The sequence below is a fragment of the Cucurbita pepo genome, chromosome 9 (genome assembly GCF_057944985.1).
Source record: "Cucurbita pepo subsp. pepo isolate OVF chromosome 9, ASM5794498v1, whole genome shotgun sequence".
Taxonomy (NCBI): Eukaryota; Viridiplantae; Streptophyta; class Magnoliopsida; order Cucurbitales; family Cucurbitaceae; genus Cucurbita; species Cucurbita pepo.
In genome coordinates this window covers 6,523,671-6,546,098 of record NC_141806.1, presented here as the reverse complement: position 1 = coordinate 6,546,098, position 22,428 = coordinate 6,523,671, and the positions used below count along the sequence as shown (strand labels likewise).

The 22,428-nt window shown below is 36.5% G+C and overlaps 2 protein-coding genes and 1 non-coding gene across 3 annotated transcripts; 1 reads left to right on the top strand and 2 right to left on the bottom strand.

Annotated features, from left to right (window-relative positions):
- Positions 1-564: 564 nt before the first annotated feature.
- Positions 565-1,014, bottom strand: LOC147791197 (S-protein homolog 1-like). The gene has a single exon (XM_087126973.1). It carries the CDS (start codon positions 1,012-1,014, stop codon positions 565-567), a length of 450 nt encoding a protein of 149 aa, XP_086983099.1.
- Positions 1,015-3,049: 2,035 nt separating this feature from the next.
- LOC147791196 (S-protein homolog 1-like) lies at positions 3,050-3,499 on the bottom strand. The gene is made up of 2 exons (XM_087126972.1): positions 3,278-3,499; positions 3,050-3,187 (listed from the first exon to the last, which is right to left on the bottom strand). Exons 1-2 carry the CDS (start codon positions 3,497-3,499, stop codon positions 3,050-3,052), a joined length of 360 nt encoding a protein of 119 aa, XP_086983098.1.
- A 17,017-nt stretch (positions 3,500-20,516) lies between these two features.
- TRNAV-UAC (transfer RNA valine (anticodon UAC)) lies at positions 20,517-20,589 on the top strand. The gene has a single exon. It is a non-coding gene; the product is annotated as a tRNA-Val (tRNA).
- The last annotated feature ends 1,839 nt before the right edge of the window (positions 20,590-22,428 follow it).

The window sequence follows — 22,428 nt, the reverse complement described above, 5'->3', positions numbered from 1 at the left end:
AAGTATTACACATCTAATTTAGCCCGAACTAGAAAGCCTTCAAGAGAATGAAATGAACTCTTGTACAGTTGATGACTACATTTCATGTGACTTCATTTCATAACGCCAATAGTCGGGCCACTTATTGAGTACAGGGGTTCCTACACACGGCCCACACGTCACATTAAAGACCATGGAACTTATGTTACGATAAGTTGCATTTTATTTATTTTGTAGTCCTTAAGTTAGATTAGGACATTGTTTTATTTTATTTTTTGTTTTATATAAATTTCACGTTGTTTAGATTTTATTGTTCTAAACTCTCTCTCAGATTGGTCCATAAAAATCATCATTTTTTTTAGTTTTAATATAAAAACTATATTACAATTTTGAAAACTTGTATTCATATACAAATTTATTTTGTTTTTCTTCATAATTTAAAATTTTGGAGAACAACAATACACTTCGTTACGAAATAAATTTCATACAAAAAAAAAAAAAAAACAACAACATTTTTGTGTTATTCCATTATTTTTCATTGGTTCCGGAAGGATAATTTCACCAAAAGGAGATAATAAAGCTTCTCTAACTTTTATAGTTCCACTTGTGAATCAATTCATCAACATTAGCAAGAAAGTTTCTCAAGTAAATTCCATCATCTTTAGCCGTCCAAAGACAAGTTCCTACAGTTCCACGTTTGCACCTATCACGGAGCCATAAGTGCTGTGTTTCAGGCCAAAAGCTTTCAAAAGAGACATATGCTTGTGGCGTCTCCAATTTGCACCAATAGAGGGTTGATCCCCAAAAGCTAACCTTGAAGTTCCACTGGTAATCATCTCCATGATTAAGCAAACGATGATACCCCAAGTCATCGTCTTTAGACTGACAATGCACAAGCAACCCAAGTTTGCTTAGCCCGTTAACCACATGAATGTAATATCTAGAAGGTCCTGGTGGTGGTAACGCGACCCTTGGAACCTGAGCCCCAACTAAAGCCACCGTGAAAAGAAAGAAAACGACAATATTCTTTATCATTTCCTAATCAACCTTTAGCTTAACTACCAATTTGTGTTGGACATGTGAATAAATATACGTACTTATAGTACATGCAAGAAACTATGTAAATGCATGCTATGGTTGCAAAAAACTCAATCATTTAACTAATTTCCATTATGCAACACAATTTAAGGTTAATTTTGGGATAATTTGAGAGATTTATTAGATTTTCAATAACAAAATTCCTTGAATAGATAATAGTTATTAGCCCAAGAATAATAAATATTTCATTGATTTTTAAAACACTCTCATAAAATGGACAACAAAATATGAATACTTCCCGGTAGAAAATATAAAATAGAGAAAGCAATTCATAGATTACATATGGTATAGCACCCAAGTCCAACAAGGTATTAAATTCCCGATTTATTTCTTTAAGTTGAACTTTCAAACTTTTTACGAGGACCTTAGAAATTTTAGGGTGAGGTAGAACAGATAAGTTCAAAAAATTCTAGAACTATAGTTTCAAACAGGAATTGCGCAAGACTTCTTTCGCAAGAATTACTCTCTTTTGAGTAATATATCTAGAAATCCCCACGGATTCCTTATTAACACCGTTTCGAACACAACGAGTACATTCCAAAATAACTGTTACTCGGGCATCTTTACCCTTGGCCATGAACCTCCCTTGTATTTTTGATTCACGCAACTCTTCTATTTTCCGATCCAAAATGAAGAAAAAAAGAGAAGTTGGTAACTCGAAATCAAATTATAAAAGATTTCGTTGCCTGTTGGGAGAACCGTTATGGGGTTTTGATTTCATCATGTCACACCCTGAATCTCTAGGATGTTGGGTTTTATGCCCTAAAACGTATAGTTTGTAAACAAAAACATATTCTATTTTCAATAAAGTTATTATTGTTGTTTATCAAGTGAAGATTGTTATTGAATAAAGTGAACTTTACGACCATTAATCTAAATCCAATAAACTAAGAACACTCTGGCTATAGTATGATTACTTGAACTATATGTAGTGAATAAAATTCATGGGACCTCGTGCATGTATGTATGTCATGTGTATCGGGATACTTCCCCGTTATGTTAAGTTAGTACGGATGCATACCTTCGATATATATGTTCGACATGTTATCATGAAGACCTTTTCTTTTATGAGGGTCCAGTCACGTGTATTGTGTTGTGCCCGACAGAGTCTGGCCTAAGGGGCACGTATACCAATCCGTCTGAAGGGTCCATGTATGCGTTCGTGGGCCGTGTGTAGAAAAGTACCATGCATCCAACTCTGCCAAGAATTGAAAAAAGCCTAAGGTCATGCTAGGGTTTAAACGATAGGCCACAGTCATATATTGTGTGTGATTGCATTACTAACCGAATAATATAACTTTACACGATATAAGGTGTTTGCCTCACTAGTTGTGTTCGTATATCCCAACACCATTTTCGCATTTATAAAGAAATTTAAGAGGACCCTCTTGTAATTAAATATTATTTTGTATTTAATTTTGGTGTTGTTTATCTTCCTTTAAATTTATATTTTATCGAATTTTCATGTTTTATTTTATGTTACTTTTCATTTTTTTTGTTTGCTTTTTCATATTTTTAGTTTTGGTCCGAGATCCAAATTCTTGAAAATCGGACATCAAGAAAGATTGTGGAACTATAATGTAATATGTGAAACTTTTAATAAGATATATGGAAATTCAAGGATTCTGCCTACCATCCTATTCTAAGATAGATGTGAAGATGGCAGAAACATGAGCTTTTAATACCTATTTTAGATTTTATTGTTCTAAACTCTCTCTCAGATTGGTCCGTAAAAGTCATCCTTTTTTTTAGTTTTAATATAAAAACTATATTACAATTTTGAAAGCTTGTATTCATATACAAATTTATTTTGTTTTTCTTCATAATTTAAAATTTTGGAGAACAACAATACACTTCGTTACTTAATAAATTTCATACAAAAAAAAAAAAAAAACAACAGTTTTGTGTTATTCCATTATTTTTCATTGGTTCCGGAAGGATAATTCCACCAAAAGGAGATAATAAAGCTTCTCTAACTTTTATAGTTCCACTTGTGAATCAATTCATCAACATTAGCAAGAAAGTTTCTCAAGTAAATTCCATCATCTTTAGCCGTCCAAAGACAAGTTCCTACAGTTCCACGTTTGCACCTATCACGGAGCCATAAGTGCTACGTTTCAGGCCAAAAGCTTTCAAAAGAGACATATGCTTGTGGCGTCTCCAATTTGCACCAATAGAGGGTTGATCCCCAAAAGCTAACCTTGAAGTTCCACTGGTAATCATCTCCATGATTAAGCAAACGATGATACCCCAAGTCATCGTCTTTAGACTGACAATGCACAAGCAACCCAAGTTTGCTTAGCCCGTTAACCACATGAATGTAATATCTAGAAGGTCCTGGTGGTGGTAACGCGACCCTTGGAACCTGAGCCCCAACTAAAGCCACCGTGAAAAGAAAGAAAACGACAATATTCTTTATCATTCCCTAATCAACCTTTAGCTTAACTACCAATTTGTGTTGGACATGTGAATAAATATATGTACTTATAGTACATGCAAGAAACTATGTAAATGCATGCTATGGTTGCAAAAAACTCAATCATTTAACTAATTTCCGTTATGCAACACAATTTAAGGTTAATTTTGGGATAATTTGAGAGATTTATTAGATTTTCAATAACAAAATTCCTTGAATAGATAATAGTTATTAGCCCAAGAATAATAAATATTTCATTGATTTTTAAAACACTCTCATAAAATGGACAACAAAATATGAATACTTCCCGGTAGAAAATATAAAATAGGGAAAGCAATTCATAGATTACATATGGTATAGCACCCAAGTCCAACAAGGCATTAAATTCCCGATTTATTTTTTTAAGTTGAACTTTCAAACTTTTTACGAGGACCATAGAAATTTTAGGGTGAGGTAGAACAGATAAGTTAAAAAAATTCTAGAACTATAGTTTCAAACAGGAATTGCGCAAGACTTCTTTCGCAAGAATTACTCAATGCCTGTTGGGAGAACCGTTATGGGGTTTTGATTTCATCATGTCACACCCTGAATCTCTAGGATGTTGGGTTTTATGCCCTAAAACATATAGTTTGTAAACAAAATCATATTCTATTTTCAATAAAGTTATTATTGTTGTTTATCAAGTAAAGATTGTTATTGAATAAAGTGAACTTTACGATCACTAATCTAAATCCAATAAACTAAGAACACTCTGGCTATAGTATGATTACTTGAACTATATGTAGTGAATAAAAATCATGGGACCTCGTGCATGTATGTATGTCATGTGTATCGGGATACTTCCCCGTCAAGATCTCTTATACTCCAACATCGTGAAGAGTTTAACTATCTCCATGTCGGTCTTGTCCAAGTCGCGGTAAAACCATTGTTCCGACTTGGATTAGATATCCCAGTCCTTATCTCCTTACGAGATAAGAGACATGAAGATTTCAAAACAGAAGATCATTAATTTCTGCTTTGCAGAACGTTAGTAATTCTTTATTCATTTGAATAGGTCGGGCTTTTGTAGGAATATTTTTCTCCTCGAAAGCTTTGATATAAGGAAGATCAACAATATGTTGTTTCCTATTCCAAAAGGCATTTGGGATATTTGAACAAACTTCTTTTTCTAATTGAGTTTGTAAAGTTTTGATTTTAAACTGGACAGTTTTGTTTTGAATTTGTTCTTCTATTCTTTTGAATGAAATTTCTTATTTCAAAAAAGAAATTTGTTTTTCTTTATAATTTAATACATTTATTGATTGAATAATTGTATTCTTTTGAAGGTTATTTATTTCGCTAATCCTTATGGGGGAAAGAAAGTTAAATTTTATCTTCTTTCCTAAGGCTTTTGTTTCTAACCCTTTTTCAGTTATTCTAAAAGGATATAATTGAGTAATGAAAGGAGTACCTAGGATTAGTTCTTTTACTAGAAGGAAGGAATTTACGAAGCAAATTCCATCATTGCAAACATGAACTTTTGATAGTTTGTAATTAATTTTGAGTTTGTTGTTGTTAGCACCTCTAAGGCCCTCAGTAGTTTTTTCAAAATACTTTGTAGGTATTAAGCCTTCTTGAATGCAATTTTGATCGGCTCCAGTATCTATGAGAGCCTTTAGTGTGATTTTGAAATCATAAATTTTTAAGGTAACAAGAGCGTACCATTTTTGAAATTGAGAAGTGGTGATGGCTCCAACGAAGGAACTTTGAAAATCTTCTTCATCCAGGTTCGGTTGCGCCGTTTCCTTTTGTGCTGGCAGCCTTTCCTGAAGATTGAGAATTTCTTGACGAAGCGTATAAGATTCTGACCTGGTTTCAGATCTTAGCGCCTGTACCTCTTGTTTGAGATTATTAATCTCTCTTTGTAAATCTTGAGTAGTGAGTTCCCTTGGTTTTTCAAATCTTTGGAGAACAGATTGGAGTCTGTAGGGATTTCTTTCTTCCCTTTCAGTTGGCCTAGAGATTGTCTTGGTATCCCTAAGTCGTTGAGCAATCTTCTGTTGAATTTCTGGGTCTTGAACTTTTTCTACTACTTCGAGTAGAATTTCTTGATCCTTGGTAAGGACATTTATGCATCCTTTGCACGTCCTTTTTCCTTCTTGTTCTGATTCGTATTCTGTGCTAGAATATGAATCAGATTCTTCTTGGAGTTCGAGGATTTCTCCCTCGCTTGATTGCTCTGAGTCAGTTAGGGTCAGTCGTAATAGCTGATTTTTCAGCTCTTGATCTATATCCAACTCATTGATCTTTCCTTTGATTGGACACTTGTTAGCATAGTGTCCTTCTTCATGACATTTGAAGCAAGTTTGCTTTTTCTTTCCTCTATGGGTTTTTGTAGGAATATACTTCCTTCTTGAGTATGTTGGCTTCTGAGACTGCACGGGTTTACTCCGATATGTTTCTCTAGGCCTGTATGAATGATAAGGTTTTGGATGCGTCTTAACCTTCTTCCGTCTGGAGGTTGAGGGAGCTTCTATTCCCTTGCATCCATATTGATCGCAAAATCTACCAAGCTCTTTTCTGTTTGATATCGAAGAATTGAGCTTGTTTTGAATCTTTGACTCATTACAAAGTCTGAGTCCTTCTTCTATGATGAAGGATGCTATGGATCCGTATGACAAAGTTTGCCATGGAATTGTTCCATTGTACTTTGTCTTAAGACCATCTTTGATCCTCCTTGAGAAGTGTTTTGGTAGTCCATTGACGAAATTCTCTTTCCAGAATTCCAACGAACTATCTGTTCTAATAAGAACTTTGCTGAAGTACATGTCTTTGTACCACCTGAAATCACCTAAGGTAGGACATTTCAGATTCATGAGTATCTCAGCGGATCTCTCCTGGTATTTTAGAGGGTCGCCGACGAAGAATTCTATGAGGGTATATATGAGGGTGTTGACAGCATCCTCTACCCTTTCATGTTGTACCTCGGTCCTAGTTGATGGACCTTCTTCTTTGATAATTTGAGTAGTTGGTCTAATGACATAGTGGTTTAATATCTGTTGGCGGGTTGTTTCGTCGAGATATTTGTCCCACCAATCCTTGAGTTGCCCGGTAAATCCGGTTACCAAAACTTGAGCTATCTGATGGTCGGATTTATGGCCTTGTAATTTATACGTGCCTGCGGCCATCATCATTTCATTTACAACATTCATTATCAGATAGTCAGACAATCAATCGATATTCCATTCATAGATTGCTAAACCATCGTAATGAGCTTGAGTTTGTAGTGTCTTTTCTTCGAACTGGATATCCGGAAAAGACGGTTGAGGATACCAGTTTTTCTGATTACTGGCATTATTTTGACTTCTTCTAGAGATCCTTTCAATTCGATTGTAGAAAGGTTCTTCTCTCTCGTTTGCAATCTCGTCTTCGAATTCTTGGTTCTCGTCGTCATTGTTAACGACATTGACAGATGAATCTTGAGGCGTCATGGCGGGATTTAATATCCTGTCTAACTTTTCCTCTATCTTGGCCATTGCAGCCTCTTCTTTTGAAATCCTTTTTGTAAATATTTCGAGATTTGCCGGTCTGAGTATTGGTATTGACTCATCAACCTTTGGTACAGAGCTGCTTGCCTGTTCTTGCTGAGTACCTGATTTCTTTGAGATTTTTCCCTCGATACTTTCAAGTTGAGTAGTGATCGTGGATAAAATCTTATTTGAATAACTGTTTTGATGCTGGATATTCTTGATATCCTTTAGGGTCGGATTACCCTTTTCTAGTCCTTCCGGAATATGTTTGAAAGGGCTAGCTTTGACCTTTTCTCCGTAGTAGTTGTCGAATTCGACTTCTTCTAACGGAGGATGTTTCGAATATACCTCGCCTCTTTTGGTAGTCTTCCAACTCCTCTGGGTCAAGGTGCATACCTGCAGAATATTTTCTTCAAACCATTCGAAGAATGGTATATTTTCTTTGATGGCTTCCATATGAGAATACCACTGAGCTCTTAATTCATTTCGCTCAGCCTCTTTGTAGGTTTGGAAGAAGGCATTTCTTTTTGAAGAGTTGGTAGTTGACATAAAATCTGCTTTCAAAAATTCTTTGTCTATCTGGAAATCAGCTGTAATGACATTTAGCTGGCTTTCGTAGACGGATTGAGTATCCATATCCGTATGGGTTGGAGACCTTGAGCCATCTTCATAGTGGATTGACGCCCTTTTTTGATCATAACTGACCTCTTTTACCTTTAAGGGGTCATACATTGATCTTGATATTCCTGAAGTACTTGGTCTAGAACTCAGGAATTTTTTTACTTTTGACTCTGACGAAGGTTCTTCGCTGAATTTTATTTCAACGCTTCCATCGTCATGTTCGATAATTTGGACTGGGTTTTGAGATTCTTTCCACTTTGGAAGATTTGCATCTTCTATTTTCCAGAGAGTGCTTCTGGTTATTTGATCCCAAGAGAGTGTTTTTGGGACAGTCACTGATGATTTTCCAATATTTGCTTCTATGAGCATAGTCCATCCTTTTGGTGAGGATCTTAATGCTCTTGGAGAAATGTTTGTATTCATGAGCTTATAATAAACCCTGAATATAACGACTGAAGAATGGGTTTCAGCCTTGATGTTTAAATTTTTTGACTGTAAATCTAGCATGAGAGCTGATAATATGTGTGGGTCCTGGAGAGACAGAGTAAAGTTTGGATAACAATTGAAATAGACTGGTCCATTCTCTAAATTGGATTGAACCATTCCCAATAAAGAATTTGAGAAATCTTCATGTCTCTTATCTCGTAAGGAGATAAGGACTGGGATATCTAATCCAAGTCTGAACAATGGTTTTACCGCGACTTGGACAAGACCGACATGGAGATAGTTAAACTCTTCACGATGTTGGAGTATAAGAGATCTTGAAAAAAGATTCAGAGATTCCCTATTGCTATGAATTGGGATGTTCCTCTCTGAGAATTTGATGCATGATCTTTGAGTAAAATTGAAGGTTGAAATTTAGTAGATAGTTTTAGGATCTACCTTTGGAATAGTCCAATTTTTGAGTTGATCTTCGATTCTAGGAATCTGGTATTCTTGATTGATAGTATTTGAGATTGTGAGATTTTCTCCCCTTCGATGTTCATTTGAACTTTCTTCTTCATCGGTAGAGCATTTGAGATGGCTTGATTTTCTGAGCTTTCTAAGAAATTCGTTCATAAGATAGATAAGAAAAGAGTAGGATAATTTTTCTCTGAATTGTTCAATTGATATTCAAGAGAGAGCTATCGGCCGATCGATGCCCTCTTTACATTGATGAAGTCCCTTTATAGACTTCGAGTTTGATCGTAAATTTGAAAAACGTCAACTAAGAGATAAGATCGAATCTAAGAGGACAGGACCCCTGCAAGATCTGTTTTCCTATAAGACATAAAGTAAACTAATAATTTAAAAGACTAATAATTTACCGACATTAGTAATTGGCATGTGAGCCTTTACTGTTTGGCTGACAAGTTGTCAATCTTTGTTTTGTCTCTGGTAAAGTTGTCAGGTTGTAGATAAGATTTTCTTCAGAATTTTTCATATGACTAAGCACCCAAGCTTGCCAACGGACTTACTGCGCTTCCCGCGTCTTACCACCTGGAACACAAGGGTTATTCGCTCAGCTATCACATACTCCAAATTCTTCTGAATTTTCATATCTTCCTCCTGGTTTCTGTGATATCGCTCTTAAAGATCGAGTAACTCCTCTTCCCTCATGAATAGAAGGCTCTGATACCATTTACAAATGCTTATTGCCTCCCATTTTAGGGGTAAGACTGGGCGAATAGCTGGGGACATAGGGTGTAAGAAGGAATTCACTCCTACCCACTTTTAGGGATAGAAGAGAGGTAGTTCCTTTAAGTACTGACTCCAGTTGTTGAACAAAGGGCCCCCACCCTCTCATTGGCCTGAGAGTGATTCGGTTCACTGGTTGGACCACAAACCAATTGTTCATTAGAGGATCAGTGAGACATAAGGAACAAGAAGTAACTTCAAGGGTAAAACGGTAAATTGACCCAGCTCTAGTAACGAACAACCTGTGAAGGATCGACTTACCAATCATGGTTATATCAAATGGACAGAAATATATCTATAGTGAGGGGAGTGCAACTACTAGGCTATAATGGAGTGTCCTAGTAGTTAACGAATGTTGGTTAACAAGGTTAAGAAGTTTAACTGGTTAATCTTGGATCGTTGTAGCCCATGATCTATAGGTCCATTAGGTCCCTCTGCTAGCTCATATCGGACTAAACCATAGAATAGTGTGACAAGTGAGTTCGAAGTGTTCGAATTCGAATTAGGGAATATGCGCTACATATATACGATATATTTAACTGCATTTTTGTTTTATTTACAAATTAAACAAAAAGAGAGAATTTGAGATATTTAAATAAGATTTAAATATTTTATTCAAATATGTGTTGATTGGGATTGACATTTGAATTAATATTAAATATTAATTAAATAGTTTAATTAATCATTTAATATTACTTTAATTTGAAATTAATTGTTGAATTAAAATGAAGAAAGTAAAAATGTTGACTTCATTTAATGGAAAATCATGTTAGTGGTATTTTGAGGTGTCAAAATTTGGTTTAACCAAACTTGCATGCTTGCGAAATAAACCCCACATATTTGAGTGGAATTTGAGTGTCAAAATTTGGTTAACTCAAACTTGCATGAACATGCAAACATGACTCTATAAATTGAGTGATCATGGTACATGGAATGTCTTACTTTGGGAAAAACCGTGAGGAAAACCTCTCACAAACACTCTCTTCATATTTACTAAATCCCTCCCAAGTTTAGTCACTCACCGGATTCCACAATCTCGTTCTAAGGCCGGAGGATAGTGGAGAAGACACTAGTGGTGGTTCGAAACCGGTTCATGAAAAAAAAAAAGAAGGAAATTTGAGCGACAGAAGGTTAGTATTCAAACTCATTGAGTTTTTATGCTTTTGAACATGCCAGCTAATTTACTATAATTGATGTACTTAGAGTGCCTAAGATCCAAATTTCTTCCGCATGTGTTATATTAACACCATCATAGGAAAAATTTTGCCAGTCAATGTTTATAAAATAAGAGGGAAATCAAAATGTGTATTAATATATGCCAAATTCATCTAACGAGGGAAGCGGGAATGAGATACATGATTCCCTAGGTCCATAATCCCTCTATTACTTCTAAACTCTAGAGTACCCTCTCGTCACGATCAAGCAATCTACTTGTAGTCTCTCATCACATCCTTAACATAGCAGGGAACCAATTGTTTACTTTTGTCCCGAGTTTCCACACTCTTGATACAAAGGCCTGGGCTGAAAACTTAGCCTTCGCAATGGTACACGGTGGGGAAGAACATGGTGAGTGTTGGTCTGCTTGCATCCATGGGAGTATTAACTGGTGAACCCGTCCCACAGGCCATGAAGTAACCTATGGTGAGGGGGTGCTACCCCTCGGTACATGGCACCTAAACAAGTTACTCACATGATCAACGGCCTCTCATAGGACGGATCTTACGTGCAGGGTAACTACTACCTTGCATCGTGATTAATGTCCTAAAACACGATGTGTCCACAATGCAGTGTAGTCGATCTACCACTGAGTAACAAGCCTTGGACATAGGATTGCCAGGTGTATGGCTAGTGCCGTAAATCCTAGGGGGAGTGTCTTGGAGAATAAATCAATAACAGAATAAATACCTAGAAAGTACCAAGAACAAGAGAAAGATCTAGGTCTAGAACATGGATCAAGACCCTAGTTCTAAGTACAAGAACCAAGAACCAAGAACATGGTACTAAGGTCCTTAAAGGATGACCAAGGTTTTAGAATCCAAGGACCAATGTCCTTAGAATAAATCACGATAAGAACCCCAAGTCAAGAACAAGTGGGCCTAAGTACTTACAATAAGAAACAAGAACAAAACAAGAAAGAGTGTGGTATCCTAGCATATCAACGAATGGATTGAGAGCCTACAAGCAGGCTACATACTAATTCTTTGTACTCATTCCTTATTCTCCATTTTTTTCAGGTAAGGAGCTGGTCGAAGTCGGGAGTGGACTCTTGGGCAGGTGCCATAGAATAAACTCACCCGTCGTCCTCAACTCTTTTGTTTTAAAATGCTTTGAGTTCGTTTCTTATTTTGTGTTTTAAATTTTGTCGTGCTGTAAATTACTTATGTGCGCACACTATTTTGTTATAATATTGTCTCACCCTCTGATCGCCCTTCGAGATTCCATTGGTCTCAGACCTTTAAAGGTGTTCAATCCTAAGTCTCGACCCACCAATCTCCGTGCTTACCCTAGACTTAACTCGATTCTGTTGCTTATTCTTTAAAGGGAGAGATCACACAATAATTCACCAGGAGTCACACATGCTCAATGGGACGATAACATCCATCCAGTAGCCAGATTGCTGATAAATAAACATCTCATCCGCTGTCATAGCATGATTACTTACACCAGTACTAAAGTATATCAAGACAGTATACTGGGTAAGACAAGAAATTTCAACAACTAGCAAGTCTGTTTTCATTCTTAGTAAGTTTGCTAGGTCGTTGTTAATCAAGAATAGCTACCTAGGATTAATTTTACTAGCATGCATTCATAAGCAAGCGAATTGTAAAAGTACTGCTTTGTAGGTTTTCATGTTGTTACTTACAGATTTGTCGTGTGCCTTCTCGAGTAGGATTAGAGGACAAAAAGAAAGTCTATACACGCTCTCACGTGCTTTTCTAGCACCAAAGAAGTTTTCTACGTGCGCATATACAGTCACGGGTCGCGTATCGTTGGTTAGTGAATAGGTCGGGTAGGATTTTGAGCACCCGGATCAAACTCCAGTTCTTTGGTACTGTTTGAGTTCATGGGCTCCAACGATCCGAGATCAACTAGCTAAACTCATTAACCTTTTAACCAACATTCGTTAACTACGAGGACACTCCACTATAGACTAGTAGTTGCACTCCCCTCACTATAGATATATTTCTGTCCATTTGATATAACCATGATTAGTAAGTCGATCCTTCACAGGTTGTTCGTAACTAGAGCTGGGTCAATTTACCGTTTTTACCCCTAAAGTTACTTCTTGTTCCTTAAGTCCCACTGATTCTCTGATGAACAATTGGTTTGTGGTCCAACCACCAAACCGAATCCCTCTTAGGCCAATGAGAGGGTGGGGCCCCTTGTTCATGTAACAACCCTAAATTTCCACATATTTAGAGTCACCACTAACGTCTCATGCTCATCTATAATGCGGAAATATAACTCTTACATGAACATCATTTATAATGTAAACTTTTAAAAACGTTTAAAACAACTCCTTCTCTGGAAAACACAGCCATGGTCTTACCTGTTTAAATACAAAATACTAAAATTTAGAGATAATAAAAACAAATACAAAATAATTTAAAACAATGCAATGCAAAACAACCTATTATAACTCAAAATTAAGAATTTAAATATGAGTCTACCCTATGCACGTGCCATAGTCTCTGCTCGCGATGCCGCCGTCCTCCGTACAAGTGCGCCTTGCCCTTTACCTGAAAAATGATGTGGCACACGGCCTAAGTATTTCAAAGAATACTCAGTAAGTGGCCCCACTATAGGGGCCACACAAATGCAAACACATGCAATCATGATTTAGGGACCTATCTCTAATCCTCTTAGGGGTGGCGTCCAGTCTCGGACGAATTGGATGTGTAGTACTTCCCAACACACGACTCACACGTTCGAGTGTGAATCCCAAGGGCGCTAGCCACCCCCTGGACCCTCTGGTCAAGCTAATATGTAGCGACGTCTGGAGGTCAGTGGAACCCCATAGTGTCATGCGCCTCATGAACATTCTCATCTGTGTGCGTTTGCACCTTTGCGCATTCGCGCTCATCATATGGTGCACGTTCGCACTCATCATCTCTAGGGGAAGTAGCCCTATGCTTATTTACATACAATATGCATGAGGTCCCTCTAAATCCATCATAATGTCTCTTCTGATACAACCCTCTAGTCTCATCCTTTGTTACTCTAGGTAACACATACTCGTGGATATTTATATTAATATCATTTTCACGCTCTTAAGGTTGTGTCCTATGTCGATCTAACGACATGATGCAATATGACACGCATCATCATATAGCATGCTCAATATGGAAAACATCATCATATTAAGGTAAACATCATGCAATCATCATACTCATCATATTGCCACAAAGTGCATCAAACATATCAAGTTCGTCATTCATCAAAATATGTATGTACTGCACACATCATCAAGTATCGTAACCCACACATCATCATAACTCATACATCATCATAACTCATACAATTTTTAGCCTATCCTATAGTAAGGCCACTTACTTGGTTGGCCTTGGCCGAAGTACTCCCTAAATAGCTAAATGTAAGCTCCCGTTCCGTGAGAGCTGCTTCCTACGTTGCCGGGGTTTGTTTCCTATCACACCGTTCACCACTTTCCGTTAGTATTTCACAATTAATTTACCTATAATTCAATAAATGTGAAATATGGCGCTAAAACGGCCTCAGATACCTTAATCGAACCCAAAAACAGATTCGGGAGGGTCGAAACAGTGGAAATCGAGCTGAAAATAGGTGAGCCGAGCTGAACAGCCGTTGGGAGCCACCGGAGCGTCACTGGAGGAGCCCAAGCCGTTGCACCGAGCCGAGGCGAGGGACCGCCTGCGCCGCTATGTGACACTTGGCAGCAACAGAGCGAGCTACGTCGTACGGTAGCGTTGCATCGTAGCGCGGGTCGCAGCACGGTTCAAGTAGTGGTCCAGGTCGTGGGCTGCAAAAGCCTACTGGGAGTTTTGCGGTCCTCTTTCTTCCTTTTCCTCTTTATTTGTCATCCTTCTTTCTTTTCTGGGAGTTTTGCGGCCTAAAATTTCCTAAAACCACAGATCAAAGAACGATTAGGAAAACCCAACCTTTTGACCTCGGTTATCGACGACGGCGCTTACGAAAAAGCACAAAACGCACCTTGAGTTATTGTGCTTTCATTAGGGATCCTTCTCGTGGTGGTAACAGGTCGTTTGGTGTCGGTTTGAGGGTGGTTTGAGGGTTCGTCGGAGAAACTGGATACTCGCCGACGTTTATCCGAAATCTCTCTCTCTCGTATTTTATTTCTTTTCTCCCTTTGAAGGTATTCTGATAGGTGCTGGGAAACGTGGGCTGAAGACTGGGCGTGGTGTGGCCGTCGTTTCGCGTGGGGTCTGGGAAACTCGGCGGTCACCAGAAAACTTGCGAGTTTTCTAGCGACTGAGTTTTTTTTTTTTTTGTTTTTTTTCTATCCTGGGTCGTTACATTATCTACCCCTAAAAAGAAATTTCGTCCTCGAAAGTCTCAAACTCTTGTACCAACTCGGGGTATTTTTCTCTTATTTAGTCCTCACACTCCCACGTGGCTTCCTTACTGTGGTGATTCCGCCACAGTACCTTAACGAACACAATGCTCCTGTTGCGTAAGGTTTTTACTTCTCTAGCTAAGATTCTTACTCGTTTTTCCTCGTAGCTTAGATCTTCATTGAGTTGGAGTGGTTCGTAGTCTATTATGTGGATAGGGTCCGTAATGTACTTCCTCAGCATCGACACGTGAAATACATCATGTACTCCTGAGAGGGCTGGAGGTAGGGCTAACTTATACACTACTGGACCAACTCGCTCTTGGATCTCGAATGGTCCAATGAATTTAGGACTTAACTTGCCCTTATGTCCGAATCTTAACACACCTTTCATAGTTGCCACCTTGAGGAATACTGGGTCCCCTATCTCAAACTCCAGGCTTTTACGCCTTACATCGGCATAACTTTTCTGTCTACTTTGAGCGGTACGCATCCTCACTTGAATTTTCTGGACAGCCTCATTGGTGAATCGAACAAGCTCGGGTCCTACTAATTCTCTCTCTCCTACTTCGTCCGAACATAGTGGGGACCTACACCGTTTCCCGTACAGGGCCTCAAACGGTGCCATTCCAATAGTTGCTTGGAAACTGTTGTTATACGAGAATTCCATCAGGTGGAGTTTGGAATCCCAACTTCCCTTAAAATCTAGTACACAAGCGCGTAGCATGTCCTCTAGAATTTGGTTTAAACACTCCATTTGTCCATCTATTTGGGGCTGAAAGGCGGTACTATAGTCAAGGCGGGTACCCAGCGCTTTTTGAAGTCCGAGCTAGAACGCTGACGTAAAGCGTGGGTCCCGATCTGACACTATAGATACTTGGACTCCATGTAGTCTTACTATTTCTTTCACATACAGCTATGCCCAATTGTCAACTGTATATGTAGCTTTCCCAGGTAGGAAGTGTGCCGACTTGGTCAACCTATCGACAACTACCCGATCATTGTATAGCCTTTAAGCGTTTTGGGTAATCCTACTATGAAGTCCATTGCTATGTTTTCCCACTTCCACTCTAATATGCTTAGGGGCTGCAACAACCCCGCCGCATTTTATTGAGGATCTTTCACTTGTTGAAAAACTAAACACTTGCTCACAAACTCGGTCACGTCCCTCTTCATGCTCTTCCACCAGAAGTGTTGTTTTAAATCTTGGTACATCTTAGTACCTCCTAGGTGCATGGCAAATGGCGAGTTGTGAGCTTCGTTAGTATTTCTTTCCTAAGCTCCTCTATTGTCAAGACATATAGGCATCCCTGATACAATAGCCCTTCATCTGTGGTCTTCGAGAATCCATTTACTAGACTCTCAGCTAGCTGGCTTAAGACTTTCTTTAGGTTTGGATCCTCTCGTTGGGAGGTAACCATTCTTTGCCTAAGTATAGGTTGCACTGTAAGTCGAGCCAGTTGTGCCATGATTTTCTCGGTCGCTACAACTATGTTGGCTCCCATGAATTTTCTTTGTACCCTTACTTCCCTCGTAATGAGGGCCGAAGAGTGGGCCGCATTTCTACTCAAAGCGTCTGCGACCACATTTGCTTTTCTAGGGTGGTACTGGATATCTACATCGTAGTCCTTCACCAATTCTAACCATCTTCTCTGTCTCATATTTGACTCTTTCTGGGTGAAGAAATATTTAAAATCTTGTGATCGGTTAAACTTTGAATTTTCTCTCCATACAGTTAGTGTCACCAAATTTCAGCGTGAACACTACAGCAGCCAACTCCAGGTCGTGGTTAGGGTAATTATCTTCGTATTCATTTAGTTGACGGGACGCGTATGCAACAACTTTACCGTGTTGCATTAACACACATCCTAGCCCATTCTTTAAAGGCGTCACTAATACAATTAGTTTATATAAAACTGAATCACGAAATATTTAATCTGTATTTATAAATTCATTAATTGAGAAGATTAATATTTCACAGATGATCATATGCGACTTGATTTTAATTCTTAGTGAGTTATGAACTCTTGTCTATGAAGGTTATCCTTTTATTTGTATGGATGAGAATGACTTTCGTAACCTAATCATTATGCCTGCAATTTTCAGTACTTGACCAAACGGGAGATGGGAACATAATTTCACGAGATGACTTTCACCCATTCTCATATATGTAAGTAGATGAGTAGTTTCCTTTAGTGTTGATTTTGAAATTTGAACAATGAGGCCCACCCCTCTTACTGGCTCGAGAGGGACTTAGTTTATGATTGAATCATTAACAAATGGTTCATTAGAGAATAAGTGATACTTAAGGGGAAAGATATAATTAAGGGGTATAAAGAACTTTTGACCCAGCTGTAATTACGGAAAAATTGTGAATGATTGACTTGTTTGTAATGATTATATCAATTGACACAACTTGTTCTACCATCCATAAAAGTGCAACTCTAAATATATAGTTAACGATTCAAAATTGATTAATTAAGACTTTAATTTAGTTAAAAGAAAAATTTGAAGGATACAAATTAAAATTTAATCTAAGAAAATAGATCTAATTTGAAGGGTTGGAATAAATATTTAATATGTTAAATAAATACAAATAGAGAAAAATATATTTGATTTAAAGTGTTTATTTAATATATTAGATATATTAAATATAAAAAGACAAAAAAAAAAAAAAAACTTAATCTGAACCGTTCACATTAATATTTAATACATCAACTATATTAAACATAAAAGCTAAAAGTAGGTTTATTGTATCACACTTCCATCTTGGCTTAGAATCCCCCGGTTATCCCCCGACTATAACTCCGCATCATTTTTTAGTATAAACGATGCACAAGTCACCTTTTGATCTTCGGGACAGTTCATTTATAACGACTCGAAATTTTTTATTTAATTTAAGGTCGCGACTGTATACATATCATAAATATTGAATGCGGAAATACTACCATTTAAACTTTCATGAATCATAACCTTCAACTTAAAACACTGCCATGGACTTATGTGTTTCGAAAAAAACTTTAAAAACAACACAACAAAAGGCTAAATAAAATAAATGAACGTTTAAATTAAAAACATCATATCCTAGTCTAAGTCTAAGAAAATAAATACGACTACTCTATGCATGTGCCATAGTTTCGAGTTGCGATGCCGTCGTCAGCCGTACAGGAATGCCTTGCCTTAATCTAAAATAAAGGTAGCATGTGGCTTGAGTATTTTAAGAAATACTCAGTAAATGACCCCACTATTAGGGGTGAAATGCAAGAACATGCAAATGCAATGACGGAACCTATCATTTAAATCCATTTTCCTACGGTACTGTCCTAACGGGTAATTTGGATGTGTATCATATACTCTACACATAGCCCATACGTGCGAGTATGGACTCACCAGTCAGTTCGCACACCGCTGGGCACCCTTCCTTGTTAGGCGAGCATACTCCGGGAGATCCTTAGGCCAGACACCCGTTAGAACTAGTAAACGTCACAACAACATTAGGTTAACCATAATGATCGTACCCCTGCCTGACCGTCGCAACATTATGATAACCATAATGATCGTATTCCTGCCTCGTAACGTATTTGTCCGTACTATTGTGAAGGTAAGGGGTATCCCCCAATGCATGAACACACAATAATGCATGAAGTCCCAACATTTTTTCATTTTCATTATCATTTAATACAACCCCACTAGCGTTCCGTACATCCCATATCATTTTTCATATCACTTATCATATCTTTCATGCATATGCTGGGGTCGTATTTCATGCTAGTTCGTTGTTTTGCATGTTAATCATATCATATCATTCAAATTACATAAGTGTATCATAATCATAACATTTCATGCTTCCAGGCATAATAATTTTCATCATATACGTATCATGCCATAACATATCGCATCACAATATTCATATCATAAGCATGTCAATTTATCACATATCTTACCATAACATATTGTCTTTATATCATATCACAATATATATACATCCATCATTCACATGTCGTATCATAAACATATCATATCGTAAACACTTCGTGGTCATATCATTCCCTAACTTAACATAGCCTTAACATTCTTATACCTATCACAGTCATGTCGTTACATGAACGTACCCTGACGTTATCGTTCTATCAATCTATCATAATTCCATCTCTTTCTACCCATAACCTAACTATATTCTTTTATCAACCTCTCATATCCATAGTACTTCTAGATGTAACCTCACCTTCACGTTTCATGAACAAATCTTACTTCTATCGATTCACAAATAATTCACACATATTAGTATATATGACATGTGTAGAACCACGAGCATGTGTCAACATCAAATATAACCATATCAATAGTAAGGTCAGTTACCTGGTTAGCTTAAGTTGTCGTCACGAATATATCCTTAATGAATGTTCGATTCTATCCCTTGAAATCCAAGTCAACCTATTTGAGCCCATGACATCAGTTTCAAGTTTGAACCCTATCAAATTACCTCTCTAATTTAGATTGGTCCATTTACTTTTATTAAAAATCTTGTTTTCTATGATTTTGTATAAAAAAATTGACAGAGTTATTTTGTGTCTGTATTTACTTTTCTTTCTATATTTAGTTTAAGTTTTTTAATACTCCAATCTTTCTTTTTTTTTTTTATTATTTGTATTTACTCTATAGCCTTTTAATTTTGTTCACATGTATTCCAAATTTATAGTGGATCTCTATTTTCAAATCTTTTGTGTTTTCTTTTGTTTGACATAATTTACTAGAATTATATAAATGATTAATATTTAGCTTCTAAGTCAAAGCTAAACCATTGTAATGACCATATCTATCTTCACGTAAATCTCTCTGTTTTCCAACGGTGACTTTCTAACTCAAAGCTAAACCATTGTAATGACCATATCTATCTTCGCCTAAATCTCTCTGTTAGCCAATTTACTAGAATTGTATAAATGATTAATATTTGGCTTCTAACTCAAAGCTAAACCATTGTAATGACCATATCTATCTTCACGTAAATCTCTCTGTTTTCCAACGGTGACTTTCTAACTCAAAGCTAAACCATTTTGGGTACACTACAAAGCCTATGATATCTTTGTTCACTCGAAATGGAGTAGACTAGTCAAACTGTGGTAGGACGAAGGTGGCTCTTCAAAAAAGACATGACCACAGGTTACATTGGGTCACCACCATATGATGCCCTTGATTATCTTTTTAAAAAAGTTCAAAAGTATTCTTATGTATATGAATGAATTTGTTAACACCATTTTAAAAATACTCAAGAATATGATTGAAAATAAATTGTCTATTTGAATTGAATTGTATTATATTCATATTGGGAAATGTTCATAAATGAGAGAGTTCCAGACAAAATTGAAGAGAAAAGTGATTTAAGAGTATTTTTGAATTTTTTTTCTTTTTAAAATTATGAGTATTAACTAAACGTTTAAAAGTTGAATTGTATTTTCAAACAAGATATTGACGGTTTCATCTCACTAACAATAAACTTATTTTTTATTTTTATTTATTTATTTGAAAAGTAAAAGATATATTTCAAGATTTTTTTTTTTTTGAAGAATATTGATGAAACCTTACGAGGTTCTAAGGATATTTTGTTTAAACATTAAAATTTATAATTATTAACTATTTTTTGGATCATGGAGATCATGGACAACTTGTTGTTGTGGTGTAGTGGTTATCACGTTAGTCTTACACACTAAAGGTCTCCAGTTCAATCCTGGGCAACAACATGCTTCTTTGCTTGCAATGGTGTAGTTTTCGGATGGGAAACATTTTTGTTCATCCAAGACTCATACTCTGAGAAATTTGTGTAACGCTCACTAAGAACTTTAAGTTCGCTTAAGAGTTTGACATGTTACTCCCTTTAGAATTTATTTAGCGCATGACATGTTACTCCCTTTAGAATTTATTTAGAGCATTACAAAGAGCATGACATGTTACTCCCTTTAGAATTTATTTAGAGCATTACAAACTAGTTTAAGAACGTTCTCGAAGATCTAGTTCATTAAATTATACAAGTTGTGGGCATTAATGAGTTAAAAGACCTCACAGTCACTCTTAACTACCACATTGAAACTTAAAGAAAATCTTTGAAACATTATCTTTCTTCAACTCCTATCCTTAAGAGAACTTTCTTGAATTCCTATCTCTTGACTTTTGTTACCTTAATTTATTCCTTATATTTAATATAACTGCACGAGGCTTCATGCATTCCCCGTGACATAGTCTTAATATTTGCATCCAAAGCTTCATGTGTTCGGTGCGATACAATTTACATACCTATGTCCAAGGATTCACGGGTTCCTTGTGACATAGTTGAAGTACCTACACCTAGGTGTTCATAGTTTCCTACGACGTATTCATTGTCGTAAGACCATATTGCACTACTCATCGGGAGGTCTTTAAAATATCTCGGGTTCTCGTTCAAGAGTTTTTTTGTTAAGTCTTGAAATACAACTAAAGAAAAATTCTTAACAAGTACACCCTAATCCATATGAGTCATAAATATTTTTCTACATGCATAAATCTTTCATATGTATCTTGTCACTTAGTACTCATAAAAACCTTGATTCCTTATCAAGTGTCTTGAGGGGTAGTTACATACTTTTTCTCTTAGCTCATATCCCTAAGTTGTTATAATCTCCATAAAATCTTTCATACTTACCCTTATATTGTAAACGAGTCTCATAAATTTTCGTAGTATTTTGAGTATTTAAGATCTTGAAAACATCTTAGAATTCTTATAGGGATATTTTGGTTATTTACCACTGCAAAACTTGGTTTAAATCCTCAACATATTTCAATGGCCTTGTAACATAAGTCTCATTCAATTAAATGTCATTTAGGGGTCACTTTGCTCCTAAGCCAGCTATATATAATTATAGGGGAATTTTACACCTACCCTTGGTTTAGCCTTTTATCATAATCTAATTATTATCAAATTTCATACATAACCTTATCATATCATATTGAGTCTTCTCCTAAAATTTCATGAAAAATAGAATCCATTTAGTATGATTGTGGTTTAGGCGCATTGAAATCAACATTCATGTGGACATTAATGTTGGAGAACTTAAATACTTACCTCAACCTCAATGACGGCTTTCTTCTGTCAACAAGATCAATAGTTTAATCAGTTTCCTTCATTACATTGTCCTCCTAGTCAATTTCTTTTAAGCCTAGCTAAAGGTCCAATAATGCACTTTTTTGTCCATATGTCTTCAAGGTCTCATTTTAACATTTTTTCATTCGTTATATGAAAAGGCAACATAACCAACGTGGGCTTTTTTATATTTTATATTTTTTTAATATTGTGACTCCTCCCAAATCAATCTTAAATCATTCCTAAATTTAAGATATCTTAAAAATCTCAAACTCCAATCCATGTTTATAAATATTTATAAAACTTTGACCATGATCATAATATCTCATCCACAATGTGGCTCGATTGTAACTTTAAAAATTTTCAATTAGTGTTAGTGATATGAACTGAGAGACATCAATCATACAATATACTTCAATGAAGATGTGAAGAAAAGGTTGTCAAAATTATCAAAATATGTTTCAAT

Coding starts and splice junctions, on each gene's coding strand:
- LOC147791197 (XM_087126973.1), bottom strand. CDS start 1,014: ATGATAAAGAATATTGTCGTTTTCTTTCTTTTCACGGTGGCTTTAGTT.
- LOC147791196 (XM_087126972.1), bottom strand. CDS start 3,499: ATGATAAAGAATATTGTCGTTTTCTTTCTTTTCACGGTGGCTTTAGTT. Junction 3,188..3,277: donor ATTACCAGTGGAACTTCAAG/GTTAGCTTTTGG, acceptor CCTGAAACGTAG/CACTTATGGCTCCGTGATAG.